Source organism: Arvicola amphibius, chromosome 3 (genome assembly GCF_903992535.2).
Source record: "Arvicola amphibius chromosome 3, mArvAmp1.2, whole genome shotgun sequence".
In the NCBI taxonomy this organism is placed as follows: domain Eukaryota; kingdom Metazoa; phylum Chordata; class Mammalia; order Rodentia; family Cricetidae; genus Arvicola; species Arvicola amphibius.
Window position 1 is genome coordinate 186,461,960 of NC_052049.1, and position 21,507 is coordinate 186,483,466.

General features: G+C 52.6%; 2 protein-coding genes across 3 annotated transcripts in view; one reads left to right on the forward strand and one right to left on the reverse strand.

Annotated features, from left to right (window-relative positions):
- Positions 1–3,493, forward strand: part of Ctnnb1 (catenin beta 1) — a 28,118-nt gene extending 24,625 nt beyond the window's left edge. For both annotated transcript variants that reach the window (XM_038321580.2, XM_038321581.2), the window contains exons 11-15: positions 276–395; positions 709–859; positions 945–1,066; positions 1,586–1,646; positions 2,263–3,493. In XM_038321580.2, coding sequence (XP_038177508.1) covers positions 276–395; positions 709–859; positions 945–1,066; positions 1,586–1,646; positions 2,263–2,471 — 663 coding nt within the window. In that variant the 3' untranslated portion in view covers positions 2,472–3,493. The remainder of the gene's footprint in view (positions 1–275; positions 396–708; positions 860–944; positions 1,067–1,585; positions 1,647–2,262) is intronic.
- Positions 3,494–6,323: 2,830 nt separating this feature from the next.
- Positions 6,324–21,507, reverse strand: part of Ulk4 (unc-51 like kinase 4) — a 275,070-nt gene continuing 259,886 nt past the window's right edge. Inside the window, exons 35-36 of the mRNA XM_038324151.1 lie at positions 8,042–8,127; positions 6,324–6,476 (exon numbers count right to left, since the gene is read on the reverse strand). Coding sequence (XP_038180079.1) covers positions 6,413–6,476; positions 8,042–8,127 — 150 coding nt within the window. The 3' untranslated portion in view covers positions 6,324–6,412. The remainder of the gene's footprint in view (positions 6,477–8,041; positions 8,128–21,507) is intronic.

A 21,507-nucleotide genomic window follows, 5' to 3' on the forward strand; every position in this document is an offset into this window, starting at 1 on the left:
GCTCGAGGCAGACTGCTCTTGGCACAGGTACAGGCTTTCCTGCTGCTGCATTGGATCAGTCTGTGGTTAGTTGAACCTGCAGATCTAGAAGCCACAGAGCACAGAAGGACTGCTGGCCCCGTGCAGGGAGAAGGCCTGCTGCCATCAGAATGATACTCAGTATGCGGGAACCCTCCATCCTGAGCACTGGGCTAGCTCTGAGGACCTTAGGAGACTGTGTGACTATAGTGACTGCTGCTCAGAGAATGCCAGCTTGTTGATGGCTTTTTTCCTAGGAGGGCGTCCGCATGGAGGAGATCGTGGAAGGGTGTACCGGAGCTCTCCACATCCTCGCTCGGGATGTTCACAACCGGATTGTAATACGAGGACTCAATACCATTCCACTGTTTGTGCAGGTGTGTTGACTTCAGATGGGGGGGCTTTCAGACTTTTTGTTCCTAAAAATTGAGAGAATTGGAGACCTTCCTTTTTAGGAGCGTTGGGACTAGAGCCTCAGGAGGGAGGGGCAGAGCACAGCCCCCACCCCCAAAGAACAGGGTCATGGCTGAGAACCTTGTATTCCAGAGCAGCCTTCTTGTGTGAACACAGACCTGTAACACAGCCGAGTGGGTGCTCCTGACACCCCACAGTGGGCAACTTTGTACATTTGGGCACAGGCCTTGTTTTATTTGGGATTGACTGGGTCTTGTTACTGTGTTTTCTCCATAGTTGCTTTATTCCCCCATTGAAAATATCCAAAGAGTAGCTGCTGGGGTCCTCTGTGAACTTGCTCAGGACAAGGAGGCTGCGGAAGCCATTGAAGCTGAGGGAGCCACAGCTCCCCTGACGGAGTTACTCCACTCCAGGAACGAAGGCGTGGGTGAGTAGAGGAGCCTCCCAGCCCATGAGCCATGTGCGCTGTTTCTGAACCCGTCCTGAATGGCTGCTTTGTCTTCCTTTCCCAGCAACCTATGCAGCCGCTGTTTTGTTCCGGATGTCTGAGGACAAGCCACAGGATTACAAGAAGCGGCTTTCAGTGGAGCTGACCAGTTCCCTCTTCAGGACAGAACCCATGGCTTGGAATGAGGTAGGCAAGCGGGGCCTGCTCAGCGACCAGTGCTTGTCTGTGAGCCGTCTCTCTCGGACTTCAGAGTAACAAGTTGGGAGTCAGTTTATCAATTCTGTGTTTACAACAGTCTGCTTTACGTATACTTTCTCCTTGAATTTGTTCTTAATTCTCCCTCAGAGTTATTATTTGAATCATGGTTTCTGGTAAACTTCCCTAGAAGTACATTTTAGATCTTGGGTTCCAAACTGTGAGAGATGGGTGTTCAGTAGGCACGTTCTCACCTGAGCCCTCGACTTGCCCCACCCACATCCCAGTGATGCCTTTGCTATTCCAGCCACTGCCCGCTGCCCACTCAGCGTCAGAGCCATCTGTGTTGACTGCTGTTCCTATAGTTCCGGAACAGCATGGCTATTTTTAGAATGAATTAGTAAACATTTTAATGCTATGTGCAATTTGCTTTCTTTGTCTTTTGATCTTATGTTTATAAACATTCAAGTGTGGTTTTGGAAATTTATATTCTGCCCTGTACCCATTTAGACTGCTGATCTTGGACTGGACATTGGTGCCCAGGGAGAAGCCCTTGGATATCGCCAGGATGGTACGTTGTAAAGCATTGATCCCCACGGCTGGCCCACTCACCTGGGAGCCTGGAGTGGAGGAAGTGGTAGCTGCACTTGACTCTGGAATTCAGGGACCACCTCAACAGCAGTGTCTTAGTGGAGCACGGGAGCTTGGCTGTGGCGCGCTGCAGTTAGATGCCCCTCCTGCCAGCCTTTTCTATCCCGACTTTTCCTCTTTAACAGCCTGTCATCGTACCTTTGTCTGGAGAGGGGAGGGTCAGGGGTGGATGATTGATAGTTGGTCCAGATTTGAGCAGCATAAAGTGCCGCTGCCATCACCCCATCCCTGAGGCTTTATCCCAGGAACTGCTGGAACTCCCTGGCTTCTCACCTGAGATAGGAGTTAGCATGCCAGGTAGGCTTCCTCCGTCTCCTGAGGCAGCCGGGCCCAGTAACCTGCTGCCTCATGTGCTGCCAGGACAAATGTCGTGTTGAAGGCAGACTGCTGTGGTGTGTGGTGGTCTCTGGAGCTGTTGTGAGACCTGGTGTTGTGTGGTTTACTTAGGAGACTAGTTCCTGGCAAAATGTCCTGACCACGGTTAACCTGTCTTTTCTCTCTCCTTTGCCTGTCTGTGGACACCCTGACTCTTCCAGATCCCAGTTACCGTTCTTTCCACTCTGGTGGATATGGCCAGGATGCCTTGGGGATGGACCCTATGATGGAGCATGAGATGGGTGGCCACCACCCTGGTGCTGACTATCCAGTTGATGGGCTGCCAGATCTGGGACATGCCCAGGACCTGATGGATGGGCTGCCCCCAGGTGACAGCAATCAGCTGGCCTGGTTTGATACTGACCTGTAAATCATCCTTTAGGTAAGCAGCTTGTAAAAGCCAGTGTGGGTGGAGCACTTACTCTGCCTACAGAACTTCAGAAAGACTTGGTGGGGTGGGATGGTTTTAGACCTGTTTGTAAATCTGCCACAAAACAGACACAGACCTTGGAAGGAGATGTTCGTGTGTGGAAGTTTCTCACTTTGATGTTTTTGCCACAGCTTTTGCAGCGTTAAACTCAGACGAGTAACATTTGCTGTCTTCAACATTAATAGCAGCCTTTCTCTCTATACAGCTGTATTGTCTGAACTTGCATTGTGATTGGCCTGTAGAGTTGCTGAGAGGGCTCGAGGGGTGGGCTGGTATCTCAGAAAGTGCCTGACACACTAACCGAGTTTCCTATGGGAACAGTCGAAGTCAACTTTTTGTTGTGGTCCTTTTTGGTCGAGGAGTAAGGATACAAATGGATTTGGGAGTGACTCACGTAGTGAAGAATGCACAAGAATGGATCACACGATGGCGTTATCAAACCCTAGCCTTGCTGTTTTTTTTTGTTTTGTTTTGTTTTTGTTTTTTTTTTTTAATATCTGTAATGGTACTGACTTTGCTTGCTTTGAAGTAGCTTTCATTTTCTGCAGTAACCGTTAGTTTTAAGTCTCGTAGTGTTATGTTCTAGTGAACCTGCTACAGCGATTTCTGATTTCTAAGAACTGAGTAATGGTGTAGAACACTAATTCATAATCACGCTAATCGTAATCTGGAGACGTGTAACATTGTGTAGCCTTTTGTATAAATTTAGACAGATAGACATGGTCCAGTTAGTTTCCTTTTTAATATGCTTAAAATAAGCGGGTGGATCTATTTCATGTTTTTGAACAAAAACTTTATCGGGGATACGTGCGGTAGGGTCCATCAGTAAGAGGTGTTATTTGAGCCTTGTTTTGGACAGTTTACCAGTTGCCTTTTATCCCAAAGTTGTTGTAACCTGCTGTGATCCAATGCTTCAAGAGAAACGGTTATAAAATGGTTCAGAATTAAACTTTTAATTCATTCGCTTGTGTCGTGTGGTTTGTCCTGAGATGGATGGTGAGGGAGGACGTGGTGCGAGGCATCAAGGTGCCCAGGCTGTCAGGGTTCAGCATCCATTAGCAGTGTCACACCAGAGACCAGGCAAACCAGAGGAAGGAAGTGTGGGTGTTTCCGCCTTAAAATATGCTACTGACTGACTGATCCTGGCGCGCTTCTGACCAAAGGGCATAGCAAACCTGTGTAGCCGGCACTCCTTCAATTTATCCTCTCGGCCAAGGACCTAAGCGCACTTCCTACGATAGTCTCTGTTACAGTGATCAGTAACTAAAGCCAAGTCAGCCCCTCCTCTGGACAGTATCATCCCACTGCACAGGAATGGAGCATTTGGAGAACACAGCCCTTCCACTTTTTAAAATGCTAATGTTTATCTGGACAGAATCAGAACCGGAATGGGCCCTTGAGAGCTGTCCTGGCGGTGAGTCTGACAGCAGCTTTGGTGCATTTCCAGCACAGACTGCTAAGACTCAATGTTGGGTCTTCCAAAGAGAGAATGTTCTGTGCCTGAGAGGGTTGTTTGGTTTCCTGGGTTTTAAGGTTGTGCCTGTTAACCAGCATTCTAGTCCACAGGAGGGCCCTTTAGGAAGTCCTTCCCAGACAAGGTGGAAGGCAGGAGCTGATCGATCCCAGAAAGGAGTGCACTGGGAAGGGCATGCATGCTTTTTCAAAAGGAGAGGTCCAGACAGCTGGGCCGGGAACAGCACCATGTCTGTATCTGCATGAGCAATGGAAACCCTGCCCCTTTGTTCGTTTTTGGTGGGGTCAGCAGAACTACTCCAGACAGTCAAAGGCTTGAGGTGCAGTTAGGCAGAGTCCCGGTAACAGTAGCCCCAGCAGCTCAGCAAGCTGTCTGACCATTCTTCAGTGGTCCTTCATAGAGCTGGGTTTGATAGAAAATCGCTGTGAGATACATAAATAGAAAAGCAGAGAGCAAGGCTTTCATGGCTGCAGGCCTTGGGGTATTCGGGGTCTCGAACCTGCAAAACAAGTGACAGCACACCCGGGGCCGGGGCCGCCTTGTGAACACCGCTGCACAAAAGTTCAACAGGATCTGTTTCTGGCCCTGTCGGCTCTTGTCTAAACCAGCTAGTCCTCTGCCCCAGGACTCCTAGCTGCTGGCGAGGCCAAGGACAGGACCTTTTTATGCTGCCTCTAGCATGGGTAAGGCTGGGGCTGCTGCACCCGGTGGCAGGTCATCAGGAGATTTATTAGTGTGCTCTAGTATTCAGTGCCTGGGGAAGGTGGTAAAGGGCACCTTGTGAGCTGTCCATTGGGGAGACGTGAATCCTACACTCACCTTGTTAACAGCCAGAGCTGCCAAGAGCACAGGAAAACGTCAGCCCCGCATCCTGGGAGTTCGTGCAGGAAACAAAAGACGCGGGCATGGCAATGAGCCTATAGCCGACCGCCATTGCTACCTAAGGGTCCTCCAGGACCGCTGTGGCCATTTACCCTCTGGAGTTTCCTGAGAGTCAGCACATCCCGCCCTGCTCTCAGGCTCTGGGTTAAAGCAAAGGGCTTGAGCTGGGGGCTGTTGGGGAGAGGGTAAAGGTAGGGCCTGGGCAGCCACCTCCTGGTCTCTGGTGTGCTTGGTGAGTAAGACTGAGTGGTGGAGGCAGAAGCCTGGGTCTGGACTGCTGGCCACCACCAGAATCCTAGAGCTCGGGGAAGGCAAAGGAGGAACTGTATTTACTCTCTCCTCACCCAGAGCGCTCGTGGTCTCCAGGGCAGTTTGGGGGGGGGGGCACAGCACTGAGGGGGGAAGGGAGTGGCTAGGCAGGCCTAGCCTCTAGTAAGACAGGAGCTCTACTTCACACCACCAGGCCCCTGTCTGTAAGCCAGCCACCTAACAGAATGTTCTGGAATGTTAAAGCCTTCCTGTTTTAGATTGCTCTGTGTTCTGCTGAAAAGGGGAGAAAGGGGAGGAGGAATGTCCCATTGCTTTGAAGCAGTTCCCTGCAGGATTCCCGAGCTCAAGCACAGAACAAAGGGAGATAAGACCTGGGCCTCTCTCTTAGAGCACCCGCCCACTCGGTCCAGACGGCCTGGTGACACCACTGTTAGAGCTTCCAGCAAGTCCTGCTTGAGGATGCTCAGGACAGTGGACAACCCTGAAGCAGTCATGCCATGGAGCCTTGGGCAAGAGGAAGCTGAGGCCCTTGCAGGTGGCTGTGGGGACTAAAGGTAATTGGCATGGCTGCCTTTGCTGTGGTCAGGCACAGTGTTGGAGCTGGCTGGCTATCGAGATCATGTCACAGCGGGCTGCTGGTGACTGTAGGCCCGTGTTCCCTGCTACAGAGGGTACTCTGCCTGCCTGCCTCCCTGACCTGGTCTGGCTGTGCACACCCCTCCCCGCAGAAGCAGCCCAGAGTGGCAAGTGGGCCAGAAACCTGGTTCAAAGCTGTTGCAGAGGCCTAGGGTCATCTAGTTGAAACTGCCCAGGCCCCACCCCACACAGCAGCCCCACAACCTTCCTTGAGCGTCCACCAGACCTTTAGCACTCGGCAGAAACGGTGAAGTCTGAGAGATGAGCAATTCTGCTGGTTCATCGCCATCCCCTCGAGCTGCGTGGACGCTAGTGTTCCTCACTCACTTGCACACTGGACTGCTGTGTAGTCTCACCCAGGCCTCCCTAGAATTCTTGGAATCCTCTGTTGCTGAGAAGGAAAGGAAGTGGCTGCAGAACACCACGGGAAGGTGAGGTCCGGAGCTGCTGCAGAGGGACCCCGAGGCTTGCTTGGCCTCTGCAGAGGAAAGAAGAGGGCTTGAGGCATCAGGTTCTGGCCTGGTGATTTTATTAGCTCCACTTGAGGCTGGTGGGAAGGAGAAATGTGTGGGATCTGACCTCACGGTGCAGCTGACCATGAGCCCTTGGGCAGCCTTGTCTAGTGCCCAACAGCCTGGAGGAGTTCTAGGGCCAAGGAAGCCACAGTAGTGTCAACAGGCGAGCTGTGGAAGAGAAAGATGGTGTTTAACGGGCAGGAGTGGTCCTAATGCTCCCCTTTAAGAGGCCACGTACCTGAAAGACCAGCTGGTTCTCAGAAAACCCCAGATTAAAGCCCCAATGTCACAGTCAACGTCAGGACCTGGGCACCAGCTGCCTGTGTGGGGCAAACACTGGGCAGCCTGCCTGCCAACCCAAGTCCCTACTGCCCAGACCTCCCCACACCCACTCTGCCCCTCCCTGCTCTGTACGGCAAGGTCCTGGCCACTGTGGGCCTTGTCTACCAGGAACTGTGGGATACTGCTTGGAGATGGCAAGTGGGCAATTAGGAGCTTAAAATAGAAGTTCGTTATGTTTGAGCCACGTGTAAACCAGGCTGCGAGCAAAGAAAAGCGTGGCACTGGGGCAGCCCCGAGAGAGCAGACCGTGGGTGGCTCTCAAAGGCACGGAGAGTAGCAAGTAAACCGGGTGGGTGGAGTGCACCGTGAGAGCCGCGGCCCGGGGACGGGGCTGCCACCCAGAGACAGTTCCACACATACATTCCTGCTCTGCCATCAAAGGCCCTGACGGATGGTGGAATGTCTTTGAACTTGGCCTTCTGGCAGAGCCCAGGCCAGTCACTTGGGGGCCACACTGCCCACCAGAGCCCCAGAGCACTGGCACGGATGGAAGGCCAGCCTCCCAGCAAGGCTAAATCTAAACAAAGCCGTGCCACCCACTCACCCAGCCCTTGCAGGTGGGGATATCTGAGCAAACCCCAGGCAGACAGAGCAATGGCTGCCTGCATCCTGGAAGTGTGGGTGGAGAGGGCACAAGTCTTGAAGAACACTAAGCCTCCTTTGGACACACTTGATCCAAATTTAAGTCCAGCACAAAAATAAGCTACCTTTGGTCTCAGGACAAATAGCCTCAGCAGGTGGGGAGGCCCAGATGGCTGGCAGGAAGGAGGAGGAACCTCCCTGCTTAGTGGTCCATCCACCCTGGGCACTGAGCCGTGTTCCTGACCGACATCTCACATCATGGGTCCTGGCAGGTGATGAGGGCCCTCCCATCCGAGCCAGCTTCTCTTCCTGACCTTTGCAGGGCCTCAGCCAGTTTCCTTCAAATCCCAGTGGACCCCAAATCCCAGACACTGTCTAAGAAACAAACCACAGGAGATGCCAGATACCAGTGAAGGTTAGGAGGTGGGCTCCTCCCCCGGGTAGGGGATCCTGGCCAGGCTGCAGCGCTGAGCTGATGGGTGGACGTGTAAGCCACAGCCCTGCTTTCCAAATTGGGTTCCTCTTTGGCTTTGACTCCTGCGAGTGCCATCCTTCCGCTGAGGGCCACGCCTGCCTTCAGTGTGTGTGACACATACTTCTTAGCTGGCAGGGCAGTCCTACACTGTCACTGCTGCGGGTAGATCCCCTAAAGATGGTCTGAGGGAGGTAGCCTGGTGCTCTCTGGTCAGGGCCAAGACTGCTGACTCCCACAGTCTCCCACCACCAGGCCTGTGTTTCCACAGTGGGAGAGAAGTCCCATTGTATAGTAACAGGCCACAAGATGGTGGCCCCTGATATGGGAGACATACCTGTGAGCTGGAGCCAGGCGCCTCAGGGCCTGCAGAAGGTTGCCAGTGTTCCTGATGCTCTCCAGGTGCTTCTCATTGGAGGTGACCTGCAGGGGGAGAAGATGACAGCAGTCAGCTGCTCCTTCCCTGGCTCGTCCTGGTGGGTGAGTGTCAGGCCCACACAGCAAGCACACACAGCCTGTGTTCTAGGTGACATCACGGAGGCTAGTGAATTGAAGACAGCCTTGCTCCCGTCCCCACGAAGCTGACACTGGCTGGCCTCAGGTCACCCCCATGTCTTTCCCCTTGGTCATAGCAACTACAGCAGGATTGGGATCCCTCGTTCTCAGAAGAACCCGAACAAACAGTTCACAGGAGCAGTTAGGTGTGCTCGGGGGGTCCTGAGCTGCATGCAGCTGAGTGTACCAGAGACCCCCTGTCTGTTCACCTGCCGTTAATTGTGGTTCCTGCAGAGACACAAGAGTGACTTACAGGAACTGCACAGAAAGACGGCTGTCAGAGAATGGTAGCCATGGCTCCCTGATGGTCGGAGGGAGCACCAACTTCAGGCTGCATCAGGTACATCTAGGCCCATTTCCTGCTCCCCTCGCCCCCAAAGGGGACCGCATGCAGGCCTGGTGCATGCAGAGGCGGTACTTCGGAAAAGTCACCCCAGAAACTGCACTGAAATGACTGCCTTTACCCACAAGACCGCGTGGGAGACACAGTTGGGAAAATACTGGGACAATTAAGTGGCCAAGGGACTGGACCGTGATAACACCATGAGCACAGCATGAAGAAAGCTGAAAGTCCAGTCTACAAGTGACATCTTTATCAGTGTCCCCAACACACACTGAAGGTTCAGGGAGTGTCTTGGGAGAGGGGGCAGAAAGAGCGTGAGAACTGGAGGATGGGGAGGAGGCTGTCAAGTACATGGCTACTGCACCTAGGAACCCGGCAGCTTTAGTCCCCACCAGTGCAGGATCTAGGTGTGCACGGGGTCGGGGGTCGGAGTGGGCAGGGATGCTCCCCACACTGGCAGGTTTCCCATGATGCAGTGGGTGACCTCACACCTGGGCACATGGGCAGCACTAACTGGACCTAATGCGTTTTTAAAAGAGAGAGAGAGAGAGAGAGAGAGAGAGAGAGAGAATTGGGTAAGGGAGCATGTTGGGGAGATGTGAAGAAGTTAGAGGAAGTTAATAAATATCACAGTTTTTAAAAGCAAGTTGAACTTGCTGGAAACAATGAGATTTGAGGCGCACATGAACCTTAATTGCAGCTGCTGTCTTACAAGGACGAGTACATTAGACATTACAGCTATGCAGAGCTGCTGAGTGGGAAAGAGGACCAACATGCCACCCATTCTGTCTCCCTGAGCATAGTTGCCAAGCCTGAGCGCTCAAGCAGGCTGTCCTGGCAAATACAGCAGGCTGGCATGGGAAGAAGGCCACAAATGCCTGAGCTGGGGTACACCTGTTTCGCTAGGCATGGCCACTTTGAGCTTGACACGCCTCATGTCTAGAAGCCCCCAGAGACAAGTGGACAGAGCTCCAGGAGATGCCGAACTGGAGACGTGGGAAGGAGAGCGTTCTCAAGCTCCCCGGGGTGTACAAGTTTCCTGCTCCCTGCCTTCCCTTCTGCTATGTCCTGTTACCACTCCCCCTCCCCCCCCCCCCCCATGGCAGTGACCGCAGCTGGTCACTGGAGTCTGCAGATGAAACACCTTCCTCTGCTCTAACAATGTTGGGTTCTGATGTGACACTCTTGTGGGCATAGGCAGCTTCACAACAAACAGAAAGTGAAAGACCTGGAAGCCAGAAGGTCCTGGGATGCTACCGATCTGGGGGGGGGGGGGGGGGGCTTGGGAATGCAAGCTCACAGTGCAAATGCTGGGCTCCCCTTACCCCACCTGACTGCAGACGTGGGACCATCTGACAGCATTGCATTACCAGAGACCTCTAACATCCCAGCCTGAGCACAGGGGCAGGGACACACCAGGTATAGTCACATGACACAGGGACCTTTTGGTCCAGGTCTGAAGCACCGTCTCAACTTGTGGTTGAATCTACAGAGCAATTTCTGCTACTAAAGCAAAGCTAGTTACCACCAGCAGGTTTCCAGCCAGCCAGAACTGCATGACATGACATTTTAAACAGCCAGGATAAAATCTGAAGTTAGCATGCAAGCATCTAGGAAAGTCTAAACTTGAATTAAATAATCATGGCTAGGCATGGTGGTATACACCCTTTATGCCAGCACTTGGAAGGCAGAAGCAAGCAAAACTCTGTGTAGCAAGTTCCAGGCTAGCCAGAGCTCTGTGGTGAGACCCTGTCTTAGACAAAAAGATACAGAGGTGACACACAGTGACACAAGCAAGCCTTTGGCTCATCTGACCAAGACTGAACTGCCAACCACTTAACACTCTAGAAACAGGGAAGGTGTGAGAGGAGCCAAATGGTAGCAGAGAAGTGATTCCCACCACACACACACACACACACAAATAATAATAATTTTCTTAGCATTAAAGCAAAAAACCAAATAAAACAAAACCAAACAAGAACACAGCACAGGTTGACTCAGCAGTGAAATGGAGTGTCACTCAAGACATGAGCAGAAAGCCATCTGTTTGAACACACAGAAAAGGCAACACCCACATGAGCAGTCTCGGAGATGCAGCTGTTGGAGCTGCAGAATAGGAGGATGGAGAAAGAACGTATGAAGACGTCAGAAATCCCAGCTGCATGTGTTCTAGGTGTGGCAGAGGTGGTGCCCACCAAGACACTCCCCACGTCACACCCCAGTATCCCGCATCCCAGCCACGCCTGTGGCAGAGGCCTGTTGCACAGCCCTTGGGAGTACAGGCAGAGTTCAAGGTCAGCCTGGGCTACCTGAGGCCCTGCCTCAAAACAAGCAGGCGTGTGTTCATGGATGCTGCGGCCTGCAGAGACAGTTTTTGGTCTCCTGGGACTGGCATTTCAGGTGGCTGTGTAGCTGTCCGCCATAGGTGCCGTGAACTGGACGCCAGTCCTCTGCAAGAGCTGAGCCATCTCTCCAGCCTCCTGTACAGAGTATTTTATAATCCCACTGCTACCACTAAAGCTAGCAGACACGAAGACATGACAGATCAACCGAGGTGCAACATTACACATGTTCAAGTAGAATGGAAGAGAGCCGGAAAGGAGGAAACAAGGGAGCCCTGGGCAGAACAAATAAGTGAGAAGGACAGTCTGTCAGAGCCCACAGAGTGGCAGCTTACACCCAGCAAGCAAGTTTCTAAATGAGTTTTAAAATAACCCAGCAACATACCACCCCACCAGCCTCCAAAATGCTTAATAAACTTATGATAGACCTCCTGGGAAGAATCTCTTCAGATACAGATAGCTAACTGGAAAGGAACCTGGGGGCAGGGTAGTTTGACAAGCCATGGAACCCAGTCTTAAGGTTCACCTGGGGCTGGAGCGACCTTCAACGCGGCACTGGCAAGAGGGGTGGGTGAAGAAGCCAAGGCCACTTAGGTGTGAGTGGTGGCTTCCTGGTGCCAGGGCTTGGTCTCTCCAGCCACTACAGGGTGTGGAGCTGAGCTGAGAATCTTCTGACTGGCTGCTTTCTCAATACGTCAGTTTCACCAAAACCCGAGCTGGGTCTGTTATGCGCGAACAGGCCTGGAGAGACTCGGTACCTTCGGCATGGGGAGGTGAGCTGACACTTGTCCACTGGGCAGCTGAATTTACACGAGACAAAGACTCTGGGAGGAACACTCCCGAGGGAGCTGGTGGAGACGCCCAGCAATGAGAGCTCTTCCTGCGGCACCAAGTCTCACACACCCAGCGGCGGAGCCAGCGTGGCTGGGTCTTGCCACTTGTCCTCTGCCCAAGCATGGCAGGTGCCCATTTCTCAGCTTTACTCTTGTCTTGATACGTCAGCCAGGTCCAGCATGCCAGTCGTCACTTCATGCTGGCAAAGTGACTGGTAGCATTTGGGCTACCGTCAAATCAAAACAGAAACAAAACTTACAATGAATACATGAAGCTCACGCAATCATTCGAGTTGGGGAATCTGAGCTCAGTATTAAGGCCGGTTTTACCCAGTTTTATTTCTGAGGTTGTGATAAAACTCTGACAAAAGGCAGCTTAGTGGAGAGGGGACTATTTAGTTCCAGGCTATGGTCCATTGCTGCAGCAAAGTCAAGGCAGGAACTTCAAACCTCATGCCACATCACAGCCACAGCCACAGTCAGGAGCAGACAAAAAAAAAAAAAAAAAAAAAGCATGCTTCTTGCTTGGCAGCTAGTGCCTACCTCAATTACCCATTCCCAAATAGTGGAGAATGCCCAGCCTGGGAAGTGGTGCTGCCCACTGTGGGCTAGGTCTTCCCATATCCACTGACAAGACAATTCCCACAGACATGCTCACGGGTCAAGCAAGTATAGACAGTCTCTCTGAGGTTGTGTCAAGTTGACAACTAAGTTTAACCAAGAGTTTAGAAGTGACGCTGAGGCCATGCTTTAGTGTGTGTGTGTACATGCATGTACATACATGTCTGTATCTAAACATACACATATACATAGATATACATACACATGCAGTCTATATAAAAACACAAAACCTGGAAACGTACCCAGCCTGACTCCTCAGCCTTTCCCTCTGGCTCCCTGAGCCAGCGTCCATCACACCGGTATACACGGAGCACCTGAAACAACCCCGCTGCTGTCCTACCGAACTGCCCGCAGGTCCTCCCGGCCCACAACTGCCAGGTAGTGTCTTTGTAAGGACTACCTAGATTCTGGCTCTCTGATCTAGACTTCAGCTTCCCACACAACAGCCCAGCATGAGGAGTCATCACGGCAGGATCGTGAAGGTACCCGACCTCTTCGGTATGCAGCCAAGGCTGTGAGAGGAGAGACAGATCCAAGCCTGCATGTCAGAATGGACTCTGCTACCCGTCTTCGCAGGCCTCAGGAACTGGTGTCAATAAACATGATTCCTTCATGAAGCTCGAGAGCAAACTGCTCCCCGCCCCAAGCCGTGTGTGTATGAGCGTGTGTATGTGTATGAGCGTGTGCGAGCGTGTGCGTGCGTGTGTGTGAGCGTGTGCGTGCGTGTGTGTGTGTGTGCACGTGCGTGTGTGTGTGAGCGTGCGTGTGTATGAGCATGTGTGTGTGTGTGTGAGCGTGTGAGTGTGTGTGTGAGCGTGTGCGTGCGTGTGTGTGAGAGCGTGTGCGTGTGTGCGTGTGTGTGAGCGTGCCCCTGCCATAGCACCCCCTAATGTGGGCAGGCCCCCGCCCGAGTGTTTGTTTATAATTGTTAATATCTTTAGTGATCCTGTGTGACAAAGCAAAGCCAAGGCCCTTGAGCATCTCAGACAGGTATGGGCAGACAGACGGGACACACGGCGGCAGCCCTGGTGCTCCATGGCACGTGTTCCAGGTGCTCCGTGGCATGTGTTCCAGATGCGTGCATCACACGAGGAGGATTAGTTTTCGTTCTGTGGCTTCAGCTCTCACAGGTACGAGCAGAAACAAGCTGGTAACTATGACAACTCTACAGAGCTAAAATTTCAGAACCAAATCCCCCCCCCCCCCCCCCCCCCCCCCCCGTTCAGCCCTCACACTAGCCTCCTGCGTCCTCTTTGTCTGCCCGGCTGCCCGGTCATTTCTCTAGACTGCCTCTCAGGACACTGCTGCCGGGACAGGCGTCCCAGGAGAGCCAGCTGGTGTGATGGCATGGGCAGCCCCTCTCCTGCCCTCCGTCATGTGCTGAGGGGTACATGCTGGATCTTCCCGGAAGCGTCTCTTTATGGCGGCTGCTGAGGTCCCACCTCGGGGTCACCCACACTGTTCTCAAGAATCACTGGCTGCTGACTGAGCGTATCCCAGATGGAAGGATGGAGAATATTCTTAGTCTCCAGCTGCTGCCCCGCATTGGGGGTAGTGGTGGGGGTTCCCCAGAATCCACTTAGAGTTTATCTTCCTCACAAAAGCATGTTGGGCTCCTAAACAAGAGGATGTACTAGAAAAAGCTAGAAATGTCTCAAAAACCAAATTGACCATGTCTTAGTCAGTGCTCTATTGCTATGAAGAGGCACCGTGACCACAGCAACTCTTATAAAGGAAAGCATTTAACAGGGGCTGACAGTTCAGAGGTTTGGTCCGTATCGTCATGGCAGGAAGCATGGTGGCAGGCAGACATGGTGCTGGAGAAGGAGCAGAGAGTTCTTTATCTGGATCTACAGGAGAGAACCAATGGGCCTGGCTTGAGCTTCTGAAACCCCAAAGCTCACCCCCAGTACACACTTCCTTCAACAAAGTGACACCTATTCCAAACATGCTACACCTAATGCCACTCCCTAAGTGCTCAAGCACATGAATCTATGGGGCCATTCGTACTCAGACCCACAACCTGATCGGTAAGTGGACAAAGGAATGGGCAGACAGTTCTCAGAAGAAGAAATACAAACAGCCAGTATGGATCGGGAACAACCTCACACCTCAGTCACCAAAGACATGGAAGGCAAAACTAACTGAAATTTCATCACACCCCAACCAGAACGGAGAGCATCACGAAAACAAGCAAGGCCTCAGCAGTCAAGAACACAGGCTGCCTTTCCGTAGGACCCAGGTTTGATTCTCAGCACCCACACGGCAGTTCAAAACTATCTGTAGTTCCAGTTCCAGGGACCTTAATGGGGACTAGACATCCATGGTGCACATTCAGGCGAGACACCCACACACATAAATTAATAGCCCAGCAGCAGTGGCACATGCCTTTAATTCCAGCACTGGGGAGGCAGAGGCAGGCGGATCTCTGTAGTGCAAGGCTAGCCTGGTTTACAGAGTGAGTTTCAGGACAGCCAAGACTGTTTCACAGAAAAACCCTGCCTCAAAAAATAATAAACCAATCAATCAATCAATAAGAAAGAAAGAAAAAGGGTGTGGAGAGGAAACTTCAACTATGCTGGTGGGAATGTAAATGGGGACCGCCATTGTGGGAATCAGCACAGAGTCCTCATGAACCTGGAAAGGGAATCACAGGTGATCCACAAACCACCAAGGGCAGCACCCACAGGGAGCTACGTCAGCACACTTTGGGGAAGCTGCATGGCCACGTGGGCTGTTGGTGCTCACAGCAGTCAGGAAATGAAGCAGCCCGGGTGGGCCGTCAGCAGACGGATGATACGGTGCAGTGCCACTCAGGCTGAGAGGGGGGCAGAAACGATGTCGTCTGCAGGAGAACGGATGTGAAGTGAGCTGGCCTCGGGAGCACCCCTGCAGTGTTTGCTCCATCTGTGGGGAGAGGTCTGCGGAGTTCAGGACGGTTGCTTCTAGTGCTGAAGTCAAATGAAGTCAAAGGGGACGTGCGCTCAGGGCACCCTGCACAGCTTCCCAGATCTGGTGTCATGCAGAGGGTGCGGGGTCAGGCTGGCAGAGCCGGCCTTAGCTAGGCACTGATGCTGGTGGCCTTATTCTCTCTTCAGCCTTCACTTCCTCCTCCTGGGTGGTCTGTGCCTTGCTCAGCTGGCCATCTGCTCTTCACATTTGCCCTGAACCAGCCCCGCCAGAGGCCGCGATGGCAAGACGAGGGTCTCATCTCAGTGTTTTTCTTTGTCGCCCCATAAGACACAATTATGTTCTAGATGAAATTTATCCACAGTTGCTTCCTCTTTTGCTTGAGCCCAGCTTGTTCTCTCAGCTCTCCACAGGGCAGGTGAAATGCCCTCCTCGCTTAGAAACCGTTCATAATTGCATCTCTTTCCAGCCATCACATCCAGTGTGTTTAAAGTGTTCGCTGTGAGAGCGCTGGTCTGGGAAACCCGAGAGGCCTGACTGAACTAACTACCCACCGCAGCCGGCCCCATAAACGAGACGAAGAAACAGGCTTAATTGGCAAGAAATCCGAGTTGTGAACCTCTTATGGGATTAGCCATAAACTAGGGCCTTTTCAGAGAAAGTTCTGGCGAAGGATACGGTCAGGGTGCACATTTGCCAAGAGACCTAAAGTAAGTGTTTAGAATAAAACCAAGAGTCTCCAAGGGAACAGCAGCAGGCAGTGGGACGTGGCTGCCACAATTCCTCACCAGAGAGAACGTTCCAGGTGGAAGACATCACATGGCCTGGCGGATGTGAGGACGTGGGTCAGAAGAAGCGAGGTGCCACTGAGGAGACACTGTGTGCACTTGAGCCATGGGCATCACAGCAAGCTGGCCCTATGACAGTGGGGGCACGGATGACGTGCTCAGGGTCAAGATGAATATATGTTATGTATGTGTCTACTCGTCTGTGTCTGTGTACATGTGAGTATATGAATGTAATGTGTGTATATGCATGTGTATGTATACGTGTGTCCATGTGTGTATGCACATGTATGTGGGGAGGGCAAGGGGAAGGAGACTTGGAGCAGGAGAGTAACCTAACTGCCATCTTTGGCCATTTCTCTGGACTTAACCTGTAGAGGGAGGGAAGCGGGGCGGAGCTCTGTCGGGTGGGAGGAAGGGTTAACCTCACAGCCTCCTTCTCTGCTCAGTTCACCTCTTTACGAATGGAGCGTTAGCTGCTTAACCGTTCTGTGCTGTTCAGCCATGGAAAGGGCAGCAAGGACATCCTCTCCCCAAGTTACAGTGTGAGTCCCTGTGAGCGTCTGCAACAAGCTCGAGGCTTCAGTGAGCCCTCGGGCAGGAGGGACACACGGGGCGGGTGAGGTGACCTTCAACAGGACCCTCAGACCAGAGTCACTCTGTGTGGGGACTCGGGAATGTCCTAGTTAGGTGAAGTCACACTTTGTATAGCCCTTTCTCTCGTGGGGTTAAACATCTAAATAGTCCTTGGGGAGCGGGGACAAAGTCCGACTCCTTCAAGGTCTATAAGCAGACTGCTCCATTCCCACAAGAAGTGAAGTAGCTCTGTGCCCTCCAGATGAGGCCAGGGTGGGGCACGGGACGTGCACCTGACTATGGCAAGTGTGGCTGCATATTGATTCTTGGGGCAGGGGGACACCAGCTAATAAGTTCCACAGTATTCTCCAGAGCTTACCACATGGACATTTTGGTAAGTGATCACCTCTTAATACATCACCAAACTGTTCCCGCGGTGAACTGTGGCCCTTCTGAGCCACCTTACAGTGGGTGACAAGACAGTGGTTATGACCAGCTGTGGGGTTTGCTCAGCATTTTGAGCAGAAACCTTTGCTCCAGGAAGCATGACACCCACAGGTGAGGAAGAGGACAGAGGGGCCGTTACAGGTGGGCCTGGTCCCCACACGTCTTTGAGGAGTCTATGCACAAAACTCTGTTGATGCAAAACACGAGGTTTGGGGGGGGGTGGAGGAACGGGAGTGGAGGACACAGTGGTCAAGCTGGTGGCTGAGCCCATGTTCTGCCTTCCTCATTGTAGGCCAGGCCCTGAGTCTCCACTCGGGGAGGCAGGTAAAGGGCTATTCTAGGCCCGTGGGCAGGTACACAGCCAAGGAAGCCAGAGGCAGAGATGCATGGGCCCAGGGAGTGACCTGCATGCTTCCTGGGTGCAGCAGCAGGCAGGTACCTCCATGAGACTCATCCTAACCTCAGGGACCTGCTCAGGAACCGACTGGGTACTCGGGCAGCCACCAAAATAGGAGCCAGGGAAGCCACCGGAGCCCACAGTGACTCAGGTCCTTAACTCTGTCTTCCAAACTTCACCGTGAGCGTCTTTGTCTGAAATGCTTTTCCATTAGCAAAACCGAGAGGAAAATAAAACAAAAAGGGAAATTGGAATTAAAGTATGTTTTGACTTCATGATTAAAGCTGTCAGGCACCAATTAGTGAGAATTTAAGCCTGGCCCTGACAACTGGATGGCCAGGACCCCCATGAACCAGTGATTTTGGCCAAGGGTCTTGATCAAATGCTGACAGCCTCTGGAAATACCTGTAAGATGACCTAGTTGTGCAGCCCTTGTGTGACCCTCCTCCCTTCCTACGGGGGTGACTTACCCTCCTCCCTTCCTACGGGGGTGCCTTTGAGGAGAGCCGACACATGGCTGAGGGAGATCAGGAACTATGGTGGGGAGGTGGGGCTTGGGAAAGAGGTCAGCTGACCCAGACAGACAGGAGAGGACTTCCTGGCCAGGGGTTAAACTGTCCTCCATATATACACTGTTAGCTAAAGCAAGGACTAGAGTCCTCCCTGTAGTCCACGGGTCCTGCTCGATACTCAGCAGGGCATCAGGAGCCCCAAGCTTCCTGCCTTGGCCTCCCTCTGCTCTCTGCTCAGGGACTCTGCTGCAGTCCGTGCGGGTTTCCGACAAGCCGAGGCCGCAGATGCTCAAGGTATCCAGCTGGGTCCTTTGCCTGCTTTCTTGCCACCTCTTAGGGATCACTAACCATGACTGCCAGTGTCTAGTGTCATGTTAATGCTTCCTCCACCCACCTGCCTGGTTCCTCCTTTTGGCTATTTTTAACAGGAGGGTAAATTCGGGCTGTATAACTCCATGTTGACCAGAAACAGAAATCCTAATATTAATTTATAATATTCCACCTGCCCAAGCCCACTCATGTCTCCCCTGTTGCTGGCCACATGGGAGTTTCCAGTTCTTGGGATTTGTGAGCAGTCCCCAGCTTACAGCATATTTTAATGTTACCCAGAAACACAGGCAGACAACAGCACAACAACACATTGTAGCGATTCTTCCAGCGCTAAAGATTCACTAACTTCCCCGAAGGGCTGAAGGACCTGCCTCTTGAAACCTGGTGGAGCCCTCAGAATCACAATCTAAATTATTCATGGGATCTTCACCACCGACAAATCCAAATTGATGTCAAGCCTTGGCCTAGATCTCACGGCTATAACAATAGTGGCCCAGAATAGAGATGCTCGTGGACCTGACTGACTAGTCTCACGGATGAGCAGTGTGGTTTTTCTACCACAAGAAGTCGGGTTCTAGCCGGCCCTGCCCCAGTTCCTGTCACTTCTCAGGGTCTTGCGTGCACTGGACGGCAAAGATGAGGACTGTTTATGTGACAAGCTGCCGCTGCCTCACCTACACAGCCCAGATACCCTGGGCTCGAGGTTTTGCCTGCTAGGAATTCTGGGTAAGACTACATGAATTTTTAGTAAGCTATGGTTGCTCCCTGCTCTGCCCCTCAACCTGGCTCAGAGGCCCACATTCCAGGGGAGTCAGAGCAGAAAAGTGGGTTATTCTAGCAGAGGGAGTAAAGAGGAGGGGGGGAGACAGAGGGAAGAAGGGAGGGCGAGAATGAACGAGTGAGTGAGTGAGTGAGTGAATGAATTCCTCGCAGCCCTGGGAAGGCTCCTTGTTGTTCTCTATAATGGCCCAGAGGGCAGTGATGGAGCAGAGCCAGTGGCGAGGGGTCAGCTGGACGCTGGAGGCACCGGGGTCATGATCCCAGAGAAGAGCAGATGTCCAGCACTCACCCCCCGCCACCAGTTTCAAGGCGGCACTACGGCACCTGGTTAGGGAGTCTGCAGCAATGTTTGCACACGGATTTTTGCTTTAGACAGTGTTTGTCTTACCTGACACACACTCAGGCAATTTGGAGGCAAGCCATTAAGAATAGAAAAACAAAACCTAAGATCAAAAGATCAAACTCTATAGAGTGCCCACAGGATCAAAGTCCCTGCTCATCCCTGACTGTAGGAGTGTCGTCTGGCAGAGGCAAAAAATATGTCTTCTGAGAAATACCCTTTTCAAAGAAAGATGAGGACCCACCCCCAAAGGATGGCTGAAGGGTGGGGAGAAAGCTCCCAGAACTTGTCCTGACAAGTGGGGCGTGGGTGGGATGCATCACATTTCAAGGGGCCACGGTGACAACCGATGCTGTCCTGCCCCTGAAGTGAGCCTGGCCCAGCTTCCAGTTACCCAGGAGGAGCACGTGGCTCGTATGTAGTCCCAGTTGGGCCTGGATACCACACAAGCCTGAATTAAAGGGCACGACAGGATGGGACATCAAGCGCCCTCTCTGTCAGGTGTCAGGTTCTAGACAGTGGCACAGTGTGACAAGGAGGCAGACCCCTGGTGATCTGCATGGGCCTGACATGGTAGAGCGCATGCTGGAAATGCCCTCTGCACCACAGGCTCAGCCACGGGGCTGGCCTCAGGCAATGGCTTTTCTGACCAGATTTTCCTTTCATGGTTGCCTGCTGGTGCTAGGTGTACACTAGGCTTGTAGCCCACACGCAGTGCACAGCTTGACCAATGGCTGCTTTCCCAGAGTTCCAGGGAGTTGAGGTTTAGTTCCCTTTGGAGGAAGCGCTTCTCTTTGAGCTGCTTCCTGGGTCACCTCAGGCTGGAGCTCTTGCAGCCGTGCCCTTCATTTGACTGAGCGGTATGTGTGTCAGAGGATGACAGTGGCTGCTCACAAGTGGCAGGAGTGGCCACGGTTAATTTCGCTATTGACAGAAACTTGAGAAACTGACTTAAAGCTGGGATCCTGAGAGACTACACTTGCTGGGGCCTCACTTGGAAAGACATGTTAACAGGCCTGACGGAATGGAGGACTCTTTCCATCTTCAGAGATCAACTCCTAATGCTGTCCTATAGGTTGACGAGGGTACATTGTGGCCGTGAAGGTCCTCCAGACATGATTGCCCGAATCCCTTTGAGACCCCTGTGAGGCGGGTGTTCTTGGGTCTCTGTTTTACATAGGTAGGGTGAGTAAGGCCGCAGAGTGAAGACTCACAAATGAGTCTGGTAGCTGAGTAAGGCTGGGTTTTCAGATCTGCCCTGGTTGGGAGGCTACAAACCTTCTGTCAGCTAAAGCAGCCCCCATCCCCCGGGTCGTCTAGGAGCAGACAGGGAGGAGGTGGCCGGCGACAGCAGAGAACACCCAGGGTCAAGATAGGAAGATGCTTCTTTAGGGCCTCAGAAACACCCAAGGGTGCAGCCATAGCAATGGCACAGGGGGGAGGCTGGGGGCAAGTGGGCTAAGGTAGAGATCTAGGTCATGGCTTCCTGCTGCAAACACAGGTTCCCTTCCTCTATTCTAAGCTCCAGTATCCCCACAGGAAACCTCCCTACTCTGCCTCTTGCTCTCTTTCTCTGCAAGACTTCCACAAGAAAGTAGCAGGTGTCCAGGAGCCGGATGTCGACCGTCTCCTTATGACTGGTCCTTCTAAGGACCACAGGCCACACCTTCCTGGTGGCAGGATGCTGCGCTGTGCATACAGACGGCTCGCTGAAGCTGGCAGAGGAAATGGTGCAGAAGACTTCAAAGATGCCCCAGTAATCCTGAGCCTCGGAGAGCCTTGCAGCAACTGATGAAGATGAGAGTTGAAACACACAGACAGACAGACAGACAGACAGACAGACGCACACACAGACACGAGAGAGAGAGAGAGAAAGAGAGAGAGAGAGAGAGAGAGAGAGAGAGAGGGAGGGAGGGAGGGAGGGAGGGAGGGAGGGAGATGGGGAACCGTTACCCAGCAGGTAGGACCTGGGTTGCATGAAGGCTGAGCAAGCACAGGATTTAGGAATTTTTTTCCCTCTTCCAACAAGCAG